The sequence below is a fragment of the Charadrius vociferus genome, unplaced genomic scaffold, assembly GCF_000708025.1.
Source record: "Charadrius vociferus isolate BGI_N301 unplaced genomic scaffold, ASM70802v2 scaffold1028, whole genome shotgun sequence".
In the NCBI taxonomy this organism is placed as follows: domain Eukaryota; kingdom Metazoa; phylum Chordata; class Aves; order Charadriiformes; family Charadriidae; genus Charadrius; species Charadrius vociferus.
The window spans coordinates 282,079-292,846 of NW_009649564.1; the positions used below are offsets into that span (position 1 = coordinate 282,079).

At 39.4% G+C, this 10,768-nt stretch overlaps 1 protein-coding gene across 1 annotated transcript in view; it reads right to left on the minus strand.

Moving 5' to 3' along the window:
- CA5A (carbonic anhydrase VA, mitochondrial) overlaps nt 1-8,110 on the minus strand; it is a 20,675-nt gene extending 12,565 nt beyond the window's left edge. Inside the window, exon 1 of the mRNA XM_009890036.1 lies at nt 7,959-8,110. Coding sequence (XP_009888338.1) covers nt 7,959-8,088 — 130 coding nt within the window. The 5' untranslated portion in view covers nt 8,089-8,110. The remainder of the gene's footprint in view (nt 1-7,958) is intronic.
- Between the last annotated feature and the right edge of the window lie 2,658 nt (nt 8,111-10,768).

The following is a 10,768-nucleotide window of genomic DNA, read 5'->3' on the forward strand; positions in this document are numbered from 1 at the left end:
CAGAGGCGAGGCGGTGAGGGTGGCTTCTGCCTCTGCTTTTCCCTCGGGGACAGGCCGAGACGGGCATGTTATTCTTTAACGACCGTGGAGAAGAGACCCCAGTTCCCTATGGGTGCGTGTTTGCCATGGTTAGGCTAATCCTTCTGCCTGACTCACACCGAAAATTTATTTCCTCTCAGGGCGATAGGGTCAACACACCTCAGGGGAGTAGCATTTATTCTTGTGTAGTTAGTTTTGCTCGTGTAGGAGGTTTTGGGTTCTCCCAGCTGGAGGTGGGCTGGAGCATGGTCCCTTTCCCACAGAGATACCGGTGGCCCTGGTGCAGCAGGGTCCCTGCCCCAAACCGCACACAAATTTAGGATAAAGCTAATGCTATAGCCACTTAACCCAACTGCTTCTGTCCCAAAGTCTGGAGGCCAAAATAGGCCCACCCCAGGATGGTAAAAGGGGCCGATTGAGCTGGTGTTCATCTGACGCCGCTTGAGGCAGGCCTCGGTGGGTAACACCTTGGTTACTCCTCGCACCTTTCCTGTGTTACAGCTGCCAGTGAGGAACACAAAGCAAAAAGGGAAGCCTGACAGAAAGCTGACGGTCTCAGTGAAAGTGCAAAGATGAAATAAGTGTCCTCATTTTTGCCGGGTCTGTTGGGTAGCCAGCAGCAGAACACCACACTTCAGCGCTGGGCCTCCATCTTGCCACCTGCTTCGAATCGTATTTCTTGGTTACTCTCTTAAAATCGTTTTGCAAATCTGCATTTACCTTTTGGAGATTTTTAATCTTATTAGGGTGAGTAGCTTTGAATTTTCATGAGGAACGTGGCGTAGAATTGAGAGTGTTTTACTGAAATGGGGACAAGACTAGATACTTGGCTTGAGCCAACCAAGAAGTGTTTGCTCAAGTTTACAACATTGTTTGAGAAGTTTCCATTGCATTCACAGTATAACATATTTAAAGTACTATTGAGTTCAGTAAGAGGAGGTTGAAATCTGGCAAGTGAATTGCTTTGAGTGGCTGCATGATCAGAAGACAGGTCATCAAGAGATGTACAAAGGCAAACAGAACGTGATCTTAGGATGTTAAACCTGCGTTTAAATTTCATTTTACTTCCTCCCTCCCCCAAGACATGCTTTCTTTAAAGTGCAGCCTTTTTTTGTATAGCAGGATTCATTGGCAAACATGAATTCTTGGTTTGACTCTCAGTGTTTTTCAGGATGGTTAACCTCACTATCCTCAACATATAGCGTCCTGTAAGTTAAAAAGAAGAGATAGGTACTTGGTGAAATTAAAAACAGTTGCTGCCCATAACCATCATTATTCATTCAGGCCTAATCACAGTTTAATAGCTTATTGGTCACGGTTAGGCAACTGTATTTAGCACAGGTCAGACATGTCTGTTGCTGAAGCTACTTACGAGCAACAGGTAGGTTCTAGTCATGAGGATAGCCCATATAAGCTTCATGCTTAATTGCAGCCAGGATCTCAGACATAGCTTCAGATATTTTAATATTGAGCAGAAGCAAGAGATACTGGGTTTTATTCTCATCTGCTAACAAACCAAGATTGTCATTCCTTCACGTTCTGTTCTTCTGTGAGGTGTCCTCTAAACACTATTGATAATCTTGCGCAGCTTAGCAGTCACATCTACCAAATCAACTAACGTGTGTATGCCCTATATCATAGTATAGACGCTGAATGTTGCAGAGCATAACCTGTTTTTTGTACAACTATTGCTTTTCTGTACGTTAAAAGAAATTGAAAAAAAAATCCAAACCTCAACCTCCACTGGTTTACACTGTGACATTAAGAAGACCAAACTTTGTGAAGTTTTTTTAGGGATTTGATCCTGCAAGGTTTTGAAAATGTAGTTTATTATAGAGCTACTAAGCTGAACAGAATGAGTCATTTCTTGTGGGCTGAACAGCAGAACCAAAGGAAAGTTCTTATGGTGTAGGCTTTTGGCACCGATGGGCTGTTCAGGTGCAAAACTAAAGAGAAATAACTTTGACCTACAACACTTTTGTTTTCCTTCTGAATCATTCCCAGAATCTGCATCCAGTTTTACACGCACATGCTATTTCTTACTGAGCATAAATTTCCGTAAAACTTTAGCATTTAATTAAAAAACCCTTCTCTTCCCTAGGGGGTTAAAGAAAACCCTTCAAAATGTGAGTTAAGTGGTAGTGAGATAGTTTGTTTTGGAAACTGCAGACAGAAAGGCAGAAACTACGTGTGCAAAAGGAAACATAAGGCCTAAATTTTATTCCCAGCACTTAGCCAGTGTGGCCAAAATCTTCTTTTCTGGACCATTCCAGAAACAGTTTCTCCTTGACTCTGTCCCAGCTAAAGATGGTGGTTCACGCAAGAGAGACATGGCTCTCATGCAGCAAGCTGGAGAGAACAACAGCAGCCAGAATTACAATATCTTTGTTGTTGACATGTTTTTTTTTCCAAAATTGTTACGTTTCTGAACCATCTGGGAGGTTTCAGCTATGCTCTCTCTTGTTCCTGAGCCAAGAGTGGTTTCTGTGTATAGAGAACACCACAACCAGAAATCTGACAATTGGCTTACTGGAGGAGTTAAAGGGGCACAGAGTCTGTGTGGAAAGAGAAATAGAAGCCTCATCTACTAGGTCTGTTTTCAAATGTGCAAAGTTAAAAAAAATAATATCAAAAGCTGAGAATTAAGATAGCATGCAGTTTGCACACTTGGCTTTATACATGCCTCATTTATGATTAGCTCACTGAGGAAGGGTCTAGTCTATTGTTTACCTTTGTTACACACATATCTATGGTATTGTCAGAACAGTTAGAGTAAATATTGTAATATAACAGGCATGACCAAGATGTGAGTCACCCCGTGAGGAAAGATCTGCCACAAACAGACCTAATCTGTGCATGATTTATTTTATTTTTTAAAAACTTTCCAGACAGACACAGTGATGCTCCATTTAATTTTATAGTATTTGGAGGCTTCTTACATTTGCACTGTGGTTTTTTCCTGCCTTTCCCAGCTGAAGTAGATGTATAGAGCTATCCAAATAGTCCCAAACTTTTTGATTATTTTCTATAATTAATTGCAGCTGTGGATGCTTTAGCAGGTCTGTTTGGAGTAATTGTTAAAAAGTTCATTTAGCATTGATACAAGTATCAAAAGCTGTGGGGTGGGAGTCAAGATCCAGGTGAAAATACAGGTTGTGTATATTACCAGATTATCCTAATTTATAACACGATTTCCAAGAAAATTTTTTGAAGGCCACAGTTCTATGGTAAAAATCCAAAATAAATTCAGTTAAATGAAAGGATTTACTGCCAATTTATACTGTTGTAAACTTGATTTAGAGACAAAACATTTTTCAATGTTTCATTTTTAAATTCCCTTAAAGTATCCTGGGGAGGAGAGAGTTCTCACATATGGGTTATGAAATTAGAAGAAAGAGTATTAATTCAGGTAGCTGTGACATAAGAATGAGTGGTAAAATGACTCAGCTTCACTGGATTTCAGTCTTCATGGTTTTGAGCTTTAAAAAGGAAAAAAGAAAGACGACCTGTTGAATAAGGCACTTTGATTTGTTTACACAGGCAGGGATTTTTCAAACAAACTTTACCCAGCTCTGAAGTAAAACAGGGAGTACAGCATGGTGGGAACAGTTGAGAAACCTCACCCACTTGGAGGAAATATGTTTTTATCCTAAGCTGAGCAGGGGTGCTTTCCATAGCAACACATTCTGAATTAGAAAAAGAAAAATAAACATATAACTGAAATTCAATAAAGAACCATTTTAAAGGACCATGGCTCTGCTTCAGCCACTTGGATTGAATATTACAGAGGAAATCCAAGATAGGTTGATTTCTTTGAAGCTTTTTAGTATGAATCAAGATTTTGGAAGATAGCAATGATGGTTGGCCGAGGTCCATCGTGACAAGGTGTTGAAAGTTCTGCTGAATTGATGTCAGATTTGGACTGTGATGTAGGCCAGTTTATTGATAAACAGTCCAGTGCTTTTTATCAAACGGATGTAACTGACAGAGTACTCTAAGCTCAACAGGAAAGCAGCAGCAGATTGTGAAATGCTGAGCTTTTCTCTGCTTCCAGAATGTTTGGCTGAGATAGGAGCCTGGATGAGAAGGCAGTGGCTGAGGCGAAGTCCAGATAAGGAGGAGGTAATTCCAGTTGGCAAGGTAAAGCAAACAGAGGCTTTATCTTTTCTGTATAAAAACATTTGCTAAAATTATGCATGCAGGCTTAGTAACTCAGCATGGAAAGGGCTTAGAAGATATCTCATGGACAATATGTGTAGTTACTGCAATTGTATGTGCAGTCCTGGAGATGGCACACCTGGATTGTGTGTCATTGCCTTACTTATACTATTTATAAAAAACTTGAAGGATTCTGCTTTTCTTGTAACTTCTTCTAAAAGGAGAAGAAAGAAAAAAGCAATTCAAGTCTGCTGTGGCAATAATTAGGGTGAGGGTATACTCCATAGCCTTAAAAATCTCTACGACGAGTACTTACAGCAACTCCCTCTCTGTTGTGTTAAAAGGTGTCTGAAACCACTGCCTTCGTATATTGTTGCAAGATACCACCAAGCTTAGTACGGACATCCACTGCACTAGTCCATGTCACTAGAAATTTTTACGTATGTGCCATGATTCTCAGCAATGTTTCTACAGCTCTTTCCCAGTGAGGTGCAGAAAAATACTTTTGTCGTTGTGGGAACACGAGGAGAATCCAGAAAAAGTGCTGGGAAGTGCCAGCCTTTGAATCGTTTAACCTATGTCCTCACAGCAAATGTCTGAGTTAACTGCTAAGTGAAAGAATCACCACCCAGCTCGGCGAGAGACGACTACTGTGAGTGGGAGGGGTGAGGGAGGGAAGATAAAAGAGATGAAGTTCGGGAAAATGGTGAACTTTACACTGAAGACATTACCTAAGAGCTCAATAGTCCAATTTTACTGTTTCTTTGATCAAGTTTTTGTCACCCAAAGGGCTGTTTGTACTGTCAGCTGTGAATAGCGGAATTTAATCGAATGTGCTTTTTGCTTTGAATGCATGTTGTGCACAGGGTCTAGCCACCAGATGGAGGAACCCACAGGTTGGCTTATTCAGATCTGGTGTCTAGTCACTGGCAGACGAAACCAGGCATTCCAAAGATAGTGTTTTCCTGAATCAGTTTGTTTTGGCATTTCCTGCATAAATGTCATGGAGTAGAGAAAGATTTAAGTAATAAATAACATCTGCCTTAAATTGAAAAGAGGAATGTGAGTAAAAAGAGTTAGATAGCTATTCTAGTTAATTTAATTGTCAATGGTCTTATCATGGAACTGCCTTGTATCTCTTCCTGGAATGTTTGTTACCATGAAGTGAGTTTTTGATTTGGTTTTTTGGTTTCTCAGTACAGGTCCTCATGGACAAGTGTCCACAGCAAAAAATACGGCATCATTTAGCCCCTTACTGGAAACTAATGGACATGGGGTAACCATAAAATAATTACTTTCTCCATCACATGTGGAGATCTAGAGATCTCATTTTTCTCCAGTTTACCTTCTTACTCCACTGAACAATTTCAAATAATTTTCCTAGAGTAATACTTTTGCTGATGAAACGTAAGTCTAACACATAATTGTAATATGTTCTGTTCCTGAATTTTTTAATTCTATAGGCCATAAAGTTTTGTGGTATATTCATACTGAACAAGCAGAAGAATTAGAAACTGTGTAGAGGGATTCTGTGCTGCTGATTCATGGGTTTCGTTACTTTTTTACTGAAGGATGTTGATTTATATTATCTGTGTGATTTATATTCTGAAATTGGAAGTCGTTGGGCTCGCAATGAATATTCACTTGCAGTCTTACTTTATGTCTTCAAATATAAAAATAATGAATAAACAATACAAAGTAATGAATAAAAATACAAGACTTTTAACCACAGTTACCATGGATTCTCTGGATTTCCCCTCTGATGCAGTACTTCGTATCACTACAGATGATGAGCAGTATTGTGTGAGCCCAAGCATTACTCTTACTGGGACAGGTTTTGGTTTTAGCTGTTGAATTTCCAACGCTGAAGAAGTTTGCTGATAAATTGCAGATAAAGGAGTGATATAGACATTGCTTGTGACTATTAGAATATGTTCCCTCATATGCACACATCCTCTTGTGGAGTGGGTGTACATCAGTTGTACAAACTAATTAACATACCTAATTAATATGAATTCATTAGAAAAGGTACTATTAAATGCACCTAACTAATACAAATTTGTTAGAAATTGGATCTTTGTTTTTATAAACATTACTATAGTGCTTTTCTTTGAATAGAGGAACAATGTCTTTCCCCCCCCCTTATTTTAATGGGGAAAAAATGAAGTTTCTGAGCATGCTTGTGAAGAAAAAACTGGTAGGGAAGGAAGTAAAAGTTTAAGAAACTTTTAAGCTGTGCTAAGAAAGCTCTGCACCCATCAGAAAATGGAAAAATGCTGTCATGGATGCAGGTGTGACTGATTTAAATTTTGCATTAGGAATTAGGCTCTTTCTTGTGGTTGTTTCACTAGTAAAACAATTCAATGCTAATCTTGATTCTAGAATTAGGCATCTTCGATAGATTTAAAAGGCAACTTTTTAAAATGAAGGCGGAGTGCTGCACTAACAAATTACACTACTCGATTGAAGTTCCCATTCTGTTTTAAGCTTTCAGAATACAACTCACATTTTCAATTCTGAGTAGCAAAAAAAAAAGGAGAAAATTTAGACTGAGAACTCTGAAAAACATCACAAACACTGTATCTTCATAAAAGCTGCTCTGAATTTTTTCTGATGTGCTGAGTAACAGGGAAGCTTGCATGCTGTATATTACATAAAGCTTCCATGTCTAGGAATATATACAACACAGCACACATTGCACTTGGCAGCTAACCTACCAGGTTTTATGAAATGCTGATCACTCAGTGGAAGAAAGTATTTTGGTATCATCTTCCAAAATGCATTTCAAGTGCACAGCTATTAAACACTGAAAGTTACTGAATATTTCTTCTAACTTTCAATACAAGCAAAGCCTTGTGCTGGTCTCCATTCTGCTTTGTTTTATATCAGCCACAAAATGAGCTGTTTTCAGTAAATACAAAAGTTGTTTGATAATTTAAATAGAAGGGAATCACATCTCAGTATCGAAGGAGGGATCTGGCTCTTCTTTGGGAAAAGTTAGTAAGCTGAATACATTTACAGAGGAAAAAAAAAAAGAAACAAAAGGATTTCTTAGATGTAAAAAATTACTCTTTAACTATTGCTCCTGCTGACATTATCTGCACACAGGCAAGTAGACATGCAGTCTCTGGCTGGCCTCATCTTATTTGTAGATAAGTTAATCAGTATTTTAAATAGCTAAATCTTTGACATCTTCCAGTAGTGTCCTGCCTCTCAGGAAGTCATTCATTGTTAGTTCTATACACCACATTTGGAGGGTTTTGTGACTTCTACTTCTATTAGACCTCATTTTCAAAATTAAACATTGTAGTGTCTATTAAATTCAAAGTCACTCAGAATCAATTTGTGCTAAACATGCTTTGAATTACACTTCTAAATGCAGTTTTCATTGAAACCAGCAAAACCTTGCAGGACAAAATTAAAAAGTAATTGTTGTATAGTATGCTACTTCATTGTAGTTACAAGTTAAAATCACAAACAACCCAATAATATTGACACTGCAGAAATAACAAAGAACAATGTTTTAATTCTGCCCATGGAGATAAATCATGCAATTCAATAAGGTATTTCTATCTCTAATTTCTCTCATTCTATTCACTCTTTTTTCTTTAGTCTTTCAGTCTCATTCTCAAATTTCCCTTTTTGGTTAGCTGACAAATAAGAAAGAAGAGCAACACTTAACTACATTTGTTGTCATTGTACCCCTGCACTTTTCTTATACGGGTATCCAGTACTATTTTGATAAAACAAAATACACTTACACGCATCATTCCTGTTTTTACGAGTGCAGGCGGCCAAACTGCAGAGTCGTGCTGGCACTGCTGGTGGACTCCAGATAGTTTTCAACTGCTTGTATAAATGCGCCAGTGTATTTGCCCTCACACTATTCATTGCTGTCACCTTGGCACTTAAAATCTTCAGTTAGTCAAACAGCCAGAGGAGCTTTCCAGAGTCTAGTGACCTATCAACACAAAGTAGAGAAAAATAATCCTGTAGATATACAGCTTCAAGATAATTAAGGGGTCTCCAGACCTCTATTTATAAAAAAAAATTGAGAGCACCCTTTCCTGGTTGAAGAGGTGGAGCTAACCAAGTAGTTAATTTTCAACTTGTCCCTAGACTGCCTTCTTTATTGGCTCTACATTTTGTTGGAGGGACGGCTAGTTGATCATTATTCTACATGTGCTTTCCAGGTTCTTTCTCATCTGGCTCCAAGAACACTGAAGGGTTGCAGAAACCACTCTTTTGTATGCAAGAAGAGAGGTTTCTTATCACTTCTTCATGCATACATGCTTTGAATTTGAATAGTTGTATATTTGAATACTGATAGCTAAGAATTGCTATCATTAACAGCTGTAATTCTGAGGACTGGTGACTCCTCAAACTGAGGAATGCACAGAAACCTAGTAGATATACAAGGCTTGGCCAGGAGAACAGGAAGCAGAAGAGTATTTTAGCTCCAGCCGTGTAATACAGTAGCATTGCAGCCTCAAGGTGAGGAATTTATTCTTCTGCACTATCAGATGTCCCATAAGAGGGATAGTTTTTTCTACACTAGAAATAGGAACAGACATAAGGAACCATCATTACTCCTCCCACTCACACACCACTTTGACCCAGCTGAAGCGTTTGTTGCTTTTTTTCAGTGGGGAGAACAGATTGAGATGTTTTCCTGACTTGTGTTTCTTAGAGATGAAAACATGAAGAATTTTACTCTCTTACTATTTCCACATGGAATTCCAATAACTTTGTTATATTAGGTGAAAGATCCGTACCAAAATCCCATCCTTTAATTTTCTTTGGGATGTTTGCTCTTTCTCCCATAGCTGCAATCCATGTAAATGGCACAGACACAAGGAAGTCCTGAGTTAGAGCTGTAGTTTTTCAGGCCCAGCATAGGAATGGGCAAGCAATTCATCTGCTAAAGATGTCTCGTAGTGTTACAGATTGTAATAGGCCAAATGGGAACGAAGATGGAGAGCAATCAGGAAAGGGTGCCCAGGCATGTCAGGGGGCAGCATGGGCCAGCCGTTCTCCAAGGAGAGGGGAGCCAAGGATGACCCCAGCACAGGCAGTACCCTTACCAGCAGCACACCACCCCACAGAGGCTGCACAGAGCTGGCAGCTGGTAAAAGGGTCCGTTGGCAGTCCCAAACATTGCAAGGGACAGACCAAGTCCAAGGTCCAACCAGAGAGCTCCGGCAGGAGCAAAAGGAGACAGGGCCAAAGACAAGCAACAACAAGGGTCCAAAGTCCTTCCCAGAGACAGGGCTAAAGACAAACCTGAAGACAAGTACCCCAATAGCAGAGCCTGGGGGCCCATGGGCAGGGCTGTGGGTGGAGGCTGCAGGTGAGGCTTGTCAGGGCCATTAAGGCTTGTTAGTGGCCTCAGCGTCACGACAGCACAAAAGTATTGTGGGGCCTTTAATATTTCTCACATAAGTATCTGCAAAATCCATGTGATCATTTTCCTTCATTAAGTACACAGGAGGGCATATTTTGAAAGCTATAGAATCTATCGGTAACAGAGCAGGCAGAAACGATAAGACTATTAACATTCTGCCATTAAAAATCACACCTTTCTTAATCTATATATTTTACCATGGAATATTTTTCCAATAGTTATTTGGTTTTACTTAACAATTTTTGGTGTTTTGAATTAGAAACATATTTGCTTGGTGATATTTTCATTAAACGTATGCATGTCTGTCAACTCGTACCACACAGGGTGTAAGTGCAAGGGTCAGGCTCCGGGAATCCTCTTTAGTATCCTAAAGCGGCAAGCTTATATGTGCTATTTACTACTCCGAAACCTGCTATTTAGGAGAGTGTTTCTTAATGCTTGTCGTTTATTACCTCAGCTGCCTGCTTCAGAGTATGTAAGAGCAAGCAACTGTCAGTTAGGGGTTCTGCTTGAAGATCTGCAAAATCAAACTTCTATCATTGCTCATAATTGTGGGTAATTACATATGTGGAGTGTGAGTGTATACAATGGAAATGTGCTTACTCTGTCTTCACAGAAACTAGAGAAGTAAAAATCTAGAAATTTCTTGCTGTCACTACCCATCTGACGTTTGCCGTAAGTGCCTCTGGACTAGACAGAGAAGGTCAATATTTGTTTTCTTTCTGATGCTTACTAGAGGGTTCTCAGTACTTACATTCTGGTTAACTTCAAATGAATTCTGTTACTTGCAGAAAGAAAATTACCTGCTTGATTTACTGTTTCAAGAAATCTGATTCTCCTGTCATTGTGCCTGCAAGGGTGTTCCTATCCTGATCTTCTCTCAGTTACAACATTGGTGGGTCAAACCCAGCAATTCAGAAAAAATATAATCTTACAGTTTACTCTAATTAAAAAGATACAAGGAAACTGATTTCATAATTAACATTTTCCTCACCTAGTTATTGTTGCATAACAGCTGCCAGGTTGGTCAACCAAGTAGTGGAAAGCTGCCTGGGACTGCTGCTGAGTTGTCCATGTGAAACCTCTGCGGAGTAGCTAAAAATACCACGTAGGGCAGCTTTCACAAAGCAGTCAGGTAATTACTGGGTGGGCTTTAACACTCATTTC